General features: G+C 38.8%; 1 protein-coding gene across 1 annotated transcript in view; it reads left to right on the forward strand.

Moving 5' to 3' along the window:
* Positions 1-5,574, forward strand: part of SKIL (SKI like proto-oncogene) — a 34,400-nt gene extending 28,826 nt beyond the window's left edge. The window contains 1 exon segment of the mRNA XM_043994319.1: positions 1,005-5,574. Within this exon segment, the coding sequence (XP_043850254.1) occupies positions 1,005-1,163 (159 nt within the window). The 3' untranslated portion in view covers positions 1,164-5,574.
* Positions 5,575-15,470: the final 9,896 nt, after the last annotated feature.

The following is a 15,470-nucleotide window of genomic DNA, read 5'->3' on the forward strand; positions in this document are numbered from 1 at the left end:
GTGAGAAGTTGGGGAAAGAAATTCTCCATGTGCACGCAGGCACGCATGAAGAGAGAGGTTTGGTGCCTTGGCGCCTGCCTTGTCCTTTCTCTGGAGATCTCTGCCCTGAAAGCCAGGCCCTGCCTTCCCCCAGAAGTGGTCAAACCTCTTCTCACCTTATTTCATTCTTGGGATTCTACCAACTGAATGCTTTTATGGATAGCTTTAGTTCTGATGGCGGAAGTGCCACTTCCCCCATGTCGCTTTCTCCTCCCCACTGCTCTCAGCATGGCTTCTTTTTTGTGCCCTAGACTTGGATCCTGGTTCTGAGGTGGAGCCGTGTTACTTGACCCTAGAACTTGCCACTTTGCAGCTGAGTTGGGCTGCGCTGAGAACCCATGGGTATTACTTGTTCCGTGGTCTGAGCTGTGTAAATAATCACATCCTCAGGCCCTGGGCCCAGATTCTGAAGATCACATATTACACAGATGATAAATTAAAAGCTACGCTGGCCTATTGTGATGCCAACATGGTCTTACCTTCTATTCTACCCTGTGGGGCAGGGGGTGCCCCCCAATAATTGGAATGCAATATGTGTCACCTAAGCTGTGCTGAATGGGGAATATCAGTAGAGGGTCTCCAGGACTGCTAGATTCTTAGCAGTATTCTTTTGAGATCTTAAACCATGCCCTCTTCTTCTGGTCCTGTTTCACAGAGTCCTGTTCCTTTGTATCTTCTATCAGATATTAAATTGAAAATCAAGACATACTCCACATGTTATAATTCATTTCTCCCAGGATACTTTGTGGTCAGTTGTTGTTATTATATAACACTGCACCCAGGGAGCTCACTGCCCCTTGTTAATATGACCTGACTCAGCATGTTTTCAGTTTGCCAAATAATGACATTTTGGGGACTTTGTATGGGGCAGGATGTTTCAATGTCAGATGATTTCAGTTGGGTTCATCATTATGTGGAGTGATGTATTTATAAAAATCGTTCATTAACTCTTTTTGATTATGCAGTTGGCTGAGCTGCGCCAGAGACTGGATCATGCCGAGGCAGACAGACAAGAGCTTCAGGACGAACTCAGGCAAGAGCGAGAAGCCAGGCAAAAGCTAGAGATGATGATAAAGGAATTAAAGCATCAAATTGTGAAATCTTCCAAGACTGTTAAAGAGTAGAGACCAGTGAGGACAACTCCCCTGTGCTCTCCCACCGGGGCTTTGTATTTAAACTGAGCAGCTTGTTGGAGTGAAGAACAATGAGGCATTCTCTTGATTTGGAGTTCACAGAGGAAAGTGAAGAGATGATGTATATTCAAATTTTTAGATTTTCCAAATGAATGAAAATCTGTTTCTTTGTACTAGTGTTTTTTAAATCTTAAACAACTAGTAACAATGAAACCATATGTTTTAAAATAGGTGTCTGTCTCTATTTCTAATGCAAACAACTGTTGTGTACCTTTCTAAAGCAGCATTGTATGACAGGGAATACCCCTGTGGATGACTTTATTGTTACCCATGTTTCACACTTGCTTTTGGAAACACTTTCTACGATATCTTTGGTGTCTTCCTACTTTGATATTAAATCAAGGGAGACATCCAGGCTCCATCTTTTCTGAGTATTAAAATGGACACCGTTTTCTTGGTAAGTTGCTTTTGTGGATTCACGGCTCCGTAGAGAACATTACTCCGCTAATTCTCTCCTGACTGTGGAAGGAATTTCCATGAAGAACGGCGGAGGGATTTATTATGCACTGCTGCTACGGAAAAGGAATGGCTGACATGTTGGGGGGGTTTTGTTTTTCTTTTCCCTCTTTTCCCGTGCTTGTGTGAAGCTTTTTTTTTTTTTTTCCAGGCAGCAACTACAGGACATCAGATGAAAAGTAAAAATTGGGACTTGCTCTTTTGAATCCTTGAGCTTTTAATTATTTGTCCTAAGTGACATGAAAATAAAGATTCTTGGGGATGGGGAGGGAGGGAACCAGTTGCGTTATCATTAATGTAGATCAGCTGCTTTGGTATCATTAGCTTCTCTTCTGTACAGTTTTTATATGTAGGTAGGGGTCCGATTGATGTTTATATTGTGGGTTTGTTTTTCTTTGGGTTGTAAAATATGAAACAATTTGAAAGTCACTTAGAATTTTTGTATATTTAAATGTTAAGGTAAATCTTACCAAAATTTCTGCAAATGGACCATGTTCATTTAGCTCTTTAATGTTAAAAATCAGGAATTTGCAGCCATTAGATACTAATGCACCATAAATTAATGCATGGGAAAATCCAGATATCTGCTGGTTTTCAGACAATTTTCAGAAGCAAGACAGGAATTCCATGTGGGAAAGTAAACTCTTGCACTTTTTTTTTTTTTGCACAGATAGGTCTGTCATTCTTTAATGCCAGATTTCACATTAATTATCCATTTTTTAAAAAGACCTAAAATAGTAGCATTCAAGATTTTTCATGACGTACACTGAAGCCATCATTCATTGAAAATATTTTTCCATGCTTTCTAAGCTTTTGATAATTTCTCCTAAGGTACCGTTTGATAACTATTAGTTGAAACCACTTACAAACATAGATAGATGGTTGGACTTTTTCTTTTTTTGCATACAGATCACCAAATCCTACTTTGGGGAGGGATGCAAATTAGGCACTTTGTAGCAACGCAAAATGTTTAAGCCGCTGGTTCATTACTTTAAAGAATTAATTTTGTGATTTACTATAAATGGTATTTATGTGCCCTAATATAATTTGTACCCCTCAAATGAACAAAGAATCAATTTAAACAAATAAGATGTGGTTTTTGTGCCTTCATTTGAGTTTGACTAAATTAATATTCATAAACATAGAACTAGCCCCACTCAGTTCAGAGAGGAAAGCACAGAGGTGTTTATGATCTTGTATTCTAGTTGTTGAATAAGACTTGTAAATTACTAGATAGTCACCTGTTTACTCTTCACCTCTTCAGTATTCGGAGGGGGTTTCCTTTTTCTCAAATTCATTCCAAACATTTTTTTTTTACAGTTATTATAAACGGTAGGTTCAGTTAACTGTTAACATAAAACCCAGTAAAAAAGTTAATCTTTGTAAATCTCTTTTACTTCTAAAATCTTCAACCCCTTTAAAATTATCTTTTAATTTAACAGTGAGCAAATATTTATTATCTAGTCCTTTATATAAAGAACAGTTCTTACATGCGACATAGGTTTAATTTTATACAGATGATACAATGATGTGTCATGTCTCAGCCTGAATTCATGACAAAAAGGTTTTTTTAAATTGAATTGTAAATAGTATCCATGTTCATTGTACTTTCACACTGAGCTCTTCCTCTCATTTCCAAGAGTTGAGATGACTAGTTTTATCATAGACCCTATGTAACTTGAATACGTGCAGAAATTTTGGATAAACATTTATAGAAATCTCTGACTTAAAAACAAACAAACAAACAAGAAACACTCTACCAATGTGAACTTGATGTCAACACGAACATTTTCCATGTCAGTTGTTGGTAGAAAGTTCGGGCAATAGTTTGTGTGGCTTTGTTTAGGCTGGCAGATGTTTTCTTCAGACTCTCTCAATATTACTGTTTTAGAAAAAACTTTTTAGAGCCCCATCAAAAACATCCTTTGAGAAGAAGGGTACTTTAGGGAACATTTTATTTATTTTTTTGAGGAGGGAAGCAATAGTATACGACAGTTTCTCTAGTGGGCAATAATTTGGTTAAGTTGTTGAGGAGCTTCGTTTCTATGAGAAACTGACCAAATTTCTGAAAGCAAAGTATCAAGTTCCTATGTCCTTGGTGGCTCTCAAACCTCTTGGATTCTTATATGCCAGCGAGTATCACTCAAAAAGATTTTTATAAAAAATGTTACTGATGAAGTAGTGCTTTAATTTTTGTAAATCACTCTTCTTAGCTTAAGTTCTGAGGGGAATGACAATGTTTTTCCACTTCTTGAGCTAATTTTATAACATATTTGATATATTAAACAACCTCCATGTCAAATCATTTGTATATATTTAATGATTGTTAAGTAATGCAGTTGCTGAAGAAGGCAATGTAGCAGAGGGACAGATAGCGCCATCTGCTGGCTAACCACCTAGTTTAGAAGTCCTGATGAATTCCTGATGAATGAAGTACTGATAATTCATGTGTATGTGCATCCTTGGCTTCGGATTGGGAAGAATGATGATCAGGGCCCCTGAAAGTAATAGGAAATTGCTCAGTACATTTCTCTAGAATTGCAAATCTGGTGCTGAAGTAATTTTTTTGATCAGCTTACTCAAATTTCCTTCTCACTCACAGAACTAGTTTTGATTCTTCATGAAAGATGCTAGGGGTTCTCAATTCTCCCTACCCTTGAGCCATGTAATCCATGTGATGGAATATTTGAGCACATTTTCATTTTCCTAATGGACTACTATACTTATAGGGCACATTCAATTCTGTGCTTGGACTGACAAGGTCTTCTCAACTGTTGTATTATAAAAGTTGTGGGACTGAGTAAAATTTTAAAGCTGAAAAACTTTTCATTGTCTTTGTAGTATGAGACACTCAAGCATCTCCATCATGAGAAGAAACATATATTTGAGTATTTTATATTTGATATATTTATTTATTGCATCTAAATTAAAGGAAGAGTCAGCTTTTATAGGGATTTGGGGTCTTGGGGGGAGGATAAAAACTTATCAAATTTGAAACAACAATACATTTTATAATATGTTTCTTAAGTCATTTAGAACTTAAACATATACAGGATTACTGCATTAGAAAATGCTCCAATTTACAACATGGACGCAGTTTTCCATTAAGTCCAAGAAGACAAAAATAACCCACCGGAAGGTTAGTTTAGTAGAAAAGGTTAGTAGAAATGAAATAGTTCAAATATTTTTATTCCATATAGATACCTCACTTGAAAATAAGAAAAGCACAGTGTACTTAAAATAGTTCTAGTCAACATAAAAGTTCTGTCTAAAAGAATTTGCTGCCATTGGGTTGTCTTTGGGCTTTTATAGTCTGTCAATAATATACACATGTATATATATATATATATATTTATACATAACATTATACACACATATACATATTTGTTTTAATCCATGAAATTAGAAGTATTTGTTGATCCCCAACAGTCATTTACACCATGGTATTTCTAATAATCTCTGAAAATAACAAGTGAAATACCTGTTCTGAAACTGTAGCAAAAGAGAAAAGGAAAACTTTGGAATTATGATCAGTGTATTCAACAATTTATACTAACTTTGCCAATGATGTACAGTTTGAAGGTGAAAGTTGCTGTGGTTGCATTACATGACACAAACTGTCCTCTACCTCACATGAAATTAAACGATATTTTATATGGTTTTAGGAAACCAAGACGCATCTATCTGGTCACCTAGTTTACAAATTTTGAATTCTATTTATTGAAACATGACATACTGTGCTCTAAGCTTATACCTCAATTGTATTTTGTGCTTTCCCCCTCTTCATTTTCATGTCTTGTAAATATCTTGTATAGACTGGATTCAATTCCAAATAAAGAATTGTAATGATAAATCGAATCAAAAAGGTCATGTGTGTAAACATAACTTCCTTGTGACTTTAAATATACATTTAATCCATTTGTACTTAAAAAAACCCAGCCTACTTATTTAGCATTTCAATATTATATAACTATGACTCAAAACTTTTAAGTGCTTCCCAGTACATTTTATCTTTTTTTTTTTGTCATTAAAATTTTGACTACAGGATATAAGTTTCTCCAATTATGGAACCCTCCCCCCGCCCCCCCCCCATCTGTTCATTTTTTTGGTCAGCAAACCCTGAGTGCTTACTGTATGTGATGTGCTGGACTAGGCACAGAGGAAGATTCATTTAAACAAATAACGACCCTTAACCTTAATTTAAGCTAGGGCAGGATGGGCCATTAGGTGACAAAATTTGGAGATGGGAGAGGAGGGATCTACTTCTTGAGTCTGGGAACAACTGATTCTAGCACCTGATGAACAAAAATAATTAGCTGAAATTGAAAGCTTGAGCTCCTTGGTCTGGAGTCTTTAGGATGGCCTGGGATCCAAGGTTGTCTCCCCATCCCTGCTCAGTCTTCAAACTGAATTTGGGGGGCGGTGGGGCAATGGGGGTTAAGTGACTTGCCCAGGGTCACACAGCTAGTAAGTGTCAAGTGTGTGAGGCTGGATTTGAACTCAGGTCCTCCTGAATCCAGGGCCAGTGCTTTATCCACTGTGTCACCTAGCTGCCCCCCTCAAACTGAATTTATCATAAGGCATATTTCTTGCTCTTCACCCTAGTAAGCCAATGCTTTTCCTGGTCATTACTATGTAAATAAGACATGATCCTTGCCCTAACAGAGTCTCTAATTATAGTCTTCGTAATAGGAAATGAGACATGCATACAGAAAAATATGACACAAATTAAAATGGAAATACATTAAGGTGCTATGTAAGAATGGGTGAGGGACACTTAAGCATCTTTCTTATTAGAATTAGATGAATATTGAGTTTCATTCCATAGTTTTAAAATTTTTATTTATTTATTTTTTTGTGGGGCAGTGAGGGTTAAGTGACTTGCCCAGGGTCACACAGCTAGTAAGTGTCAAGTGTCCGAGGCCAGACTCAGATCCTTCTGAATCCAGGACGGGTACTTTATCCACTGTACCACCTAGCTGCTTCCATTCCGTAGTTTTAAGTAAATGGTTTTTGACTCAGTTTCTTCCTTGGTGACACTGTGGTTAATAGACCCTAGACTTTGGACTTTCCATCAAGACCTGACCTTGACTTTTTTTTTTTTTAGTGAGGCAATTGGGGTTAAGTGACTTGCCCAGGGTCACACAGCTAGTAAGTGTCAAGTGTCTGAGGCCGGATTTGAAGTCAGGTACTCCTGACTCCAGGGCCAGTGCTTTATCCACTTCGCCACCTAGTTGCCCCCTGACCTTGACTTTTAAAAAATGCCCCTTGTTTTTATAGCAGCCATTTTTGCATCCAGTGACCCTGTCCTGCCTCACCCACCTCCTTCAGCCCATAAACCCACTCTTGTAATAAAGAGGAATAGTTAAGCAAAACCATGGATATGGGGTTTGCATCTCATGATATATGCAATATTGTGCACCCATAGTCCCTACCATACACGTTCCTACCAAAGTGAAGAGAGACATTCCCCATATCTTCTCCTGGTGAAGATTGGTCATTACAATTATTCAGTGTTCTGATTTGTTTTAGGGTTCTTTTCATCATTGTAAAGGTAGGTTGTATAGAGATCAGGGTATTGGTCTTGGAGTCAGAAAGCCCCGAATTCAAACCTGCTTCAGAATACTAGATGTATAACTCTGGGAAAGTCACAACTTCTCTAGGGAACTCTCTTAAGACCATAAATTTCAGAGAAGGTCCCAACCTGCACTGGAGAAGGGAGTATCCTTATCTAGGAGTTCCCTATAGTAATGAAATCACAGGCCCAGTTCCTGTTCCACAATCAATTCTGTGTGTGGAAGAGACATCTGGAAAAATTTTGTTCAAACTTCCAGTTGGATCACCCTGTGAGCTGATGGAAACCATGGAAGAATTTTCACCCAGGAAAACTTGAGAGGGTAAGAGTTGAAGCTAGCCTCCTTATCCCTCTGGGGACAAACCCACATATTCTTCTGGGAGCTTAGTTGGGAGTAGGATTTCTCTAGAGAGGAATATTGGGGTTTTCCCCAACTCTTATTTTTTACTTTGTTAGTTGTTTTATTACCAGTCCCATTTTTATTTATTTGCTTGCTAGAATAGGCTCTTTTTAAGTTGTACAAAATAAGTGGCTTATTGAATTTGCATCAATTTATAAGAGGATGTCTGTGAATTCCAGGTCCGCCATCTGTGGAAGGATGGGGCCCTCCCTATAGACTTCATGTTTTGACACTGTTCTGGGCCCTTGGAGCATGCCCAGATCATTCAACTTGGAGGCATCCTGACTCTGTGTTCTACCATGGGGGTGGGAATAGGTTCCTTTGATTGGCAACAAAGAACAGGTAGCATCTTTAAAACCAAGACAGGAAGAATCCTCCCCTCTTTCCTGTCACATCTTGTCTGCTGTGTCCACAGGGTGAAGATCACATATAATTCACTGAGAAAGAGAGATAGCTCTCTCCTCTTCTCTCCATCTGTCCTCTGGCTCTGAGAGGTGCACCTGAGGTGTTCCTTCTCTTTCACTTGTCTTCAGTTCTAAGTATAGGCGGCAGTCCTCACTGGATCTGGGGAGTCTGAGCAGAGCGACCTTGGAGCCAGGATTCCAGGTGGATGTTGTAGCCAGCCAGATTAGTAGGGAAGATGTGAGAAACCAGGGGCTCTGGGACTTGAGTCCAAGAGATCTCTTGGGCTTGGAACTTGAGACTCTGCTATGTAGGAACTGAGTTAAGCTATGGACCTAATTCCCTTCCCCTCTCTAGAAACTGAGGTGGTATGAAGAACCATTAAGCCTTGTGTGTCAGAGAGTAAGTTTTAAATTTTGTTTTTATTTTTATTTTTTTAGTGAGGCAATTGAGGCTAAGTGACTTGCCCAGGGTCACACAGCTAGTAAGTGTTAAGTGTCTGAGGCCGGATTTGAACTCAGGTACTCTCGACTCCAGGGCTGGTGCGCTATCCACTGCACCACCTAGCTGCCCCTGTGATTATATCTTTTGAACTAAATATTTCTTTGGTTAAGAGGTTAAATGGAACTGAGGTGCAGGGTACCCACGCCCTTCAATCAGGGGAACACCAAGTCAGTGGTAAAGCTTAGGCATCCCCTAATCTCCTTAAGGGTAACTCTGGGGGAGGGAGGTGATATTTACATATCAATTTACATATCACCTGGCTCTCAGGCAGTGGGTGCCAGGGTGGTCTATTTTATAAGCACTGTGCTGAATGGACTGCTGGGAGTCTATGTCACACCCAGGAAGCAATTAAGAAATCAGACTTTAGTACAAAGTACTGGGGGAGAAGTATTTGGTAGGACAATGCTTCATCTTGGAATTTAGGATTGGGAATATGGACAATTGTACCAAATGGACATGGAAGGATGTTTACCATCCCCAAAGACAACTCTGTTTGATGACATTCTAATTACTCATATCATTCAAGGTGTAAAATCAGAAGGTGTGCTCCCCAAAGATATCTGCCACTCTCATGAAGGAAGTTGAGCAAAGGGTTTAAACTGAATTAAGATTGCCTGTAGAGGCAAACCGCCCCCCACCCCCCCAGATGCTCCTCTCTGTGGATGACATTGTGTTGACTACATCAAACCCAAGAACTGTTGCAGAGCCCCACAAAAAATATATAAATTTAAAAAAAAGCAATGAATGTAGTGACCAAGTCTCTCATGGTTCCCTGCTTCTTTTTTTTCTTCTTTTTGTGTGTGAGGCAATTGGGGTTAAGTAACTTGCCCGGGGTCACACAGCTAGTGTCAAGTGTCTGAGGCCGGATTTGAACTCAGGTCCTCCTGAATCCAGGGCTGGTGCTTTATCCACCACACCACCTAACTACCCCAGTTCCCTGCTTCTTTGCCTAGAGGATGGAGGCTCTTGTATGAGTCTAATGTCAATTACAACAGTTCACATTCACAGAGGAACACAAAATTTCATTTAGCTTTAAGTCAAAGTAGACTAGTTAGGCGACACCAGGTATTACACAAGGATGAGTGACTCTGGCATTTACAAAATGGAATGATTTTATGGAATGATTTGGGATCAAGGTCATTCTTCAGAAATTTTTTTTTTCTGGGAAAATGGAAAGAGTAGGGAAGGGGAAGGGAATACACCTTTATATAGTGCCTACTATGTACCAGGCACTGTGCTAAGTCTCCTTTATAAGTATTATCTTATTCGAGCCTCACAATAACCCTGGGAATTGGGTATTATCTTGATTTTACAGTTCAGGAAAGTGAAGCTAGGTGGCTCAGTGGAAAGAGTGCCAACCTAAAGTCAGGAAGACTCTTCTTCCTGATGTTCAAATCCAGTTGCAGATACTTTCTAGCTGTGTGACCCTGGGCAAGTCACTTAATCTTGTTTGCCTTAGTTTCCTCATCTGTAAAATGAGCTGGAGAAGGAAATAGTGAACCCATTCCAGTATCTGTGCCAAGAAAACTCTAAAGGGGGTCACAAAGAGTCAGACACAACTGAACAACAAACAGTTGAGAAAACTGAAGCAAATAAATGTTAAGTGACTTTCCTAGAGTCACACAGATGGAATGTATCTGAGGCTGGAATAGGTATTTTTTTTTTGATTTTGTGTATTTTTAAAAATAACATTAAGCACTCTAATGGATCTGTAATCTCATAAATATAAATATTCCCGCCAGTGATCCAGATCAAAACCCATCTATTCCTGCTCATATCTCTAACAATTTCACCATAAGGCTGAGATACTCTAAACAACAAGATTAAAATATGCCAAGAGTCCTTTTTGTTTTCCTTTTCAGGTGAAGTATGAAACAGTTGATAAATATACAAATGATGCAAGTACCACTCATATAATATAAAGCAGTCACATTAATTTCATAAAAATGACTAAACTGAAATAGTTATAGAGTAAAACCCCATTTTCACATGTGTTCTTTCAAATCAATACTGTAGAAAACTCCATATTGATCCTTTGGAACAATATTTTCCAATGGTGGGCATTTTCTGTAGGCTGAACTCATTATTTAAAAAATCCCTATAGTATTGGGTTGAATAGGCACATAAAAGCAAAACCTAGCTTTGAGGATCATGCTTTTTTTTTAGTTTTTTTTTTTTAGTGAGTTGGAACCAAATTAGTGAAACACCACTGTCACCATCATTAAGAGCCAATCACACACAGCATGATGTGCAGAAAATCATTATATCCTAAAAATTTTTTGTTACCCAATAACCAGATGAAGAATAATTTCTAGGCTAATTTACAGAATCATTTAATCCTACATAGCTTGGTCTTTGTATAAGTGGGTTTCATCAAGCTTGATTTTTATTTGTGTCTCTAGCATTCCCAGGAAAATGAGAGCCCTCCAGTGGCCAAGCTAATTCCTGTAAAGGCTGATGATCATATTAACCCAAATACTTGACAACCAGTTGTAATAGCAAAGCTCTTTCTGCTGTTGGGTTTAAACTGAAAGCATCCTGGCTATCAAAGTAGCCACATCCTACAGCAGGAGATGAAGTAGGGTTATTAGCTTCTGTTCCTTTTTTTTTTTTTTTTTTAGTGAGGCAATTGGGGTTAAGTGACTTGCCCAGGGTCACACAGCTGGTAAGTGTTAAGTGTCTGAGGCTGGTTTTGAACTCAGGTCCTCCTGAATCCAGGGCTGGTGCTCTATCCACTTCACCATTCAGCTGCCCTGCTTCTGCTCCTTTTAAAACAGATGTTGGTCTCCTGTCTGGATCATGAAACTTTCTGAATTCCAACTGTTTTTTGCTGGTGATGCTTCCCTTCCCGGCACTTATTGCTGCTCTGCTTATTCTAAGGGATTCATAGTCTACACCAGTGCTCTCAAACTCAAATAGAAATGGGGCCATATATATAAATATATAAATATATAAAACGATGGGGCTAGTAAATGATGTGGTGGATAGAGTACTGGGCCTCAAAAAGACTTGACTTCAAATCTGGCCTCAGACACTTATTAGCTGTGTGACCCCGGCAATTCACTTAGACCTCCTTGCCTCAGTTTCCTCATCTGTAAAATGAGCAAGAGAAGGGAATGGCACCAGTATCTTTGCCAAGAAAACCACAAATGAGGTCATAAAGAGTCAGACACGATTGAACAACCACAACAACAATGTACATGGTATATTAACTTAGTTTAAAAATGTAATGTTGGGGCAGCCAGGTAGCGAAGTGGATAAAGTGCTGGCCTTGGATTCAGGATGACCTGAGTTCAAATCTGACCTCAGACATTTGACACTTACTAGCTGTGTGACCCTGGGCAAGTCACTTAACTCCCATTGCCCCACCCCACCCCTCAAAATGCAATGTTATCTATGTTTTGTTGCATTTTTAGGAAGCCCCTGACCCAAGGTCTATTGGTGTGAGACTCTATCCTTATCTATGTGAGGGGCAGGGTGGAGTTGGCAAGAGTGAGAAGGAGGAGAGCTCTTCCCTCCAGTATTTGAGTAGCTTCATGTGCTTCTGGCTTCTAGCTTTGAGAGGGAAGACGGAAGAGGCCAATCCCATGCCAGGTTGCTGAAGGAAAAGACTCTGGACAGCCACAGAAGGAGCTGGTAATCTCCATCATATCCCTATCCCCAGCTTGCTTCAAGAGACTGTGGGGGACTTCCTCTTGGGTGAGATCCATGAGACCTAGAGAGAGGGTATCTAGGTTGAGCTGAGTTACCTTGCTCCCAATGGGAGAATTCCTCCATTCCATATTGTTTGGCATATATTTTCCTCTGATTTCTGTTTTGCTACCAATTTGGATAAATAAATTTCTTTGTCATTCACTATATGTGTTCATAATGGAACTGGTATTTGTGGGAAAGGAGTCGAGCCTTGGATATAAAATTTGAGGTCCCCATTCCCAATTATTGAAAAAGTGATTAGAAGCTAGATTGAACCTGATCATATCCCCTAGACTAACAGGACATAAGGGAGCAGATAGAATTCTATCCTGGTAACCCCTCTTTCTGAGGAGAGCAGAGTAACCTCTGGTCCCAGCTTCCTGCTTCCCCTCCTGAAAGGAAACAGTCTCCCTTGGAGAAGAGTACAGGAAGAAGAGGCTAGAAACGTCTACAGTGTTTCCCTTGGAGTCACACAATGACACCGGCTTGCTCCATGGGAGGGGACATCCCTTGAAACATTTGTTAAATATTTCCCAATTACATTTTAATCAGGTTCAGTCTGGGACTTGGGGGTTGGGTGGGGCTGTGGGTGACACAGTCTAGACAAGTAACAGCTCCAATGTTTTTTCTTGGGGAGATTGTCTGATTCAGAATGTGGCCTCCCAAGTGATTTCCAAAAAGTGAGTTTTCCATTTAAAATGAAAACCCAAAGGACTAAAAATGACATAATTATTCTTTTCATTCCAGCTAATCTCCTTAAAGGTGTAGTATATGTAACCTCATCTGGAGCACCTTGTCTAGCTGTAAAGGAGCTGGAACAAGGAATAAGTAGTCTTACTCATTTTATATTGGTGAGCCTCCTGCGTTTAAAGGGAAAGGGACTGATATCCATTTTAATGCAACAAGGAGAAAATTTGCTGCTTCTTTTTTTTTTTTAGAATTGGAAGGCATTTTATTTTGTAAAATTAAAAAATTTTATTTGTGATATATAATTATCTTTTATACATATAAACTGTGAAAATTTGCTTCTCATGGTTTGCTCAAGTAGAAGATTTAATGTTTCTATTTTAATTCAGATGATTTAAAAGATTGAATTAGTTGTATTTATCCATATACAATATAATGTATATATCAATATATACATGTATACATACTTATGTATACACATACATTTGCATGTGTTTATATACACTGCACTTAGAGTTAATCAGTTTTCATTAGAGGTCTTCAAGTAAATACTGGATGACCAATTATTTAATGTTTCTACTTTAATTTAGATGATTCCTTTTTTAATCCATTAGGTGAGTGTGTGTGTGTACACATATATATGTATATATACATACATACTCATATAGAACATAATGTTGACATATAAAGATATCTAATATACTATTACAATTATGCATAATTATTATACTATTATAATAAACATGAACATATTTACCATATTTTAACACATTAACCTATTAAACACTTATAGACTTGATACAATAGCCACAATTATTTATATTATACAAATATGTACTTATCCATCTTTATAGATACATTATGTTATATATGGATATATATACACACACTTAATGGACAAAAAAGGAATCATCTGAATCAAATCAGAAACATTAATTGGCTATCTAATCTTTGCTTGAAGATCTCTAATGAAAACTGATAGAATCTGAGTGCAAATTGAAGCCTCTTTTTTTACTTTTTTGATTTTTCTTGCTCCCACCCCCCCAACTAATATGGGGATGTTTTTAATGACTCCACATTTATAGTGGGTATCATATTGCTTGCCTTCTCCACGGGTTGGGGAGGGGCTGGAGAGAGGGAGAGAATTTTGAACTGAACATAAAAAAATGAATGTTTAAAAAAAATCGAAGACTTCTAATTTGGGGGGAACCTACTCCTTCCTGAGACAGTCCACCCCCCTCCCCTTTTGGATATTATTGGGATAATTTTCTTAATGTTAAGAAGTCCTGACACCAAGCCTAAGTTTGCTTTTTTTGCAACTTCCATCCATGGCCACCAGTTCTGCCCTCTGGGGTGAAGCAGAACACATTTAATTCTCCTATTGACTAGCCCTTCACATACTTCAGGAAATGGAAGCCTTCTGTTCTCCAGGCTAAACATTCCCAATTTCTTCTACATAGGGCTGACTGTGTGCCAGCTACTGCATATACAAAGGCAAAAATGAGACAGACCCTGCCCTCGAGGGAATTACATTCTATTAGGGAGGAAGCAAGGCTGTGTAAAGCTATAGACACAAAAGAGTGATTTTGGGGGGAGGTGGTGGAAGGAAATGTCACTAGCAGTTGGGTTTGTCAGGTAAGGTTTCATGGAGTAGATGGAGCTTGAGCTGTCTCAAAGGAAACTAGGGATTCTGAGAGACAGTGGCATGGAAGGAATGCATTTCAGGCATGGGAGAAAGATGGCGTCCAGGCTCAGAGATGACAAATAGAGGACCAAATCTGAGGAACAGAAAGAAGGCCAGTTGAACTGGATTTTCAAGTGCATGAAGGAGAATAATGTTTAATATGGATGAAAGGTAGGTTGGAGTCAGGTAGGAAAGGACTTTAAATGTTCATTCCAAATCTGAAATTCTGTGGTTTTGTGAACTGCAAATAGAGGCAACCTTCCCTCAATGTACTTCCCTTCTAGGGCTGTTGTGAAGATCAAAGGAGATAATAAGTGTAAAATGCTTAGCATAGTGTCTGGCACCTTGGAAGCACTATAGAAATGTGAGCTATTATTATGCTACCCACTGACTTGGAAAAAATTTATTCCAAAGCCATTGATCTAAAAATCTGCACCTATGAATCCTGTGGGATTCTCAACTGTGAACTCCCTAGAGTTCTCCACAATGCTTGCAACAATGAAAGAGTACCATTGGAGCCCTCTGGCTGTCTGTCATCCCTTGGTCTCATCATGTGACCAACCCATCTTTCCTTTTTACCATGCAATTCTTTAATTTTGATTCTGTTCCTCTTTGGAGTTCCTTGTTGGTCCTATGGTCCAGCCTGTTCACACTGCCCATGTGTCTGTCCATTGCCATATGCTATTCTATTATATGATGCTCATCTGAGTTCTTCAGACAACAGTTCCAGGTATCATTTGTATTGTTGTTCAGTGGTTTCAGTCATATCTGACTCTTGCAGACTCCAGGTCTCATTGCCATACAGTAATACCATGAGTATATTTGCATTGAAAAGAT

Source organism: Dromiciops gliroides, chromosome 3, assembly GCF_019393635.1.
Source record: "Dromiciops gliroides isolate mDroGli1 chromosome 3, mDroGli1.pri, whole genome shotgun sequence".
NCBI classification, from domain to species: Eukaryota; Metazoa; Chordata; class Mammalia; order Microbiotheria; family Microbiotheriidae; genus Dromiciops; species Dromiciops gliroides.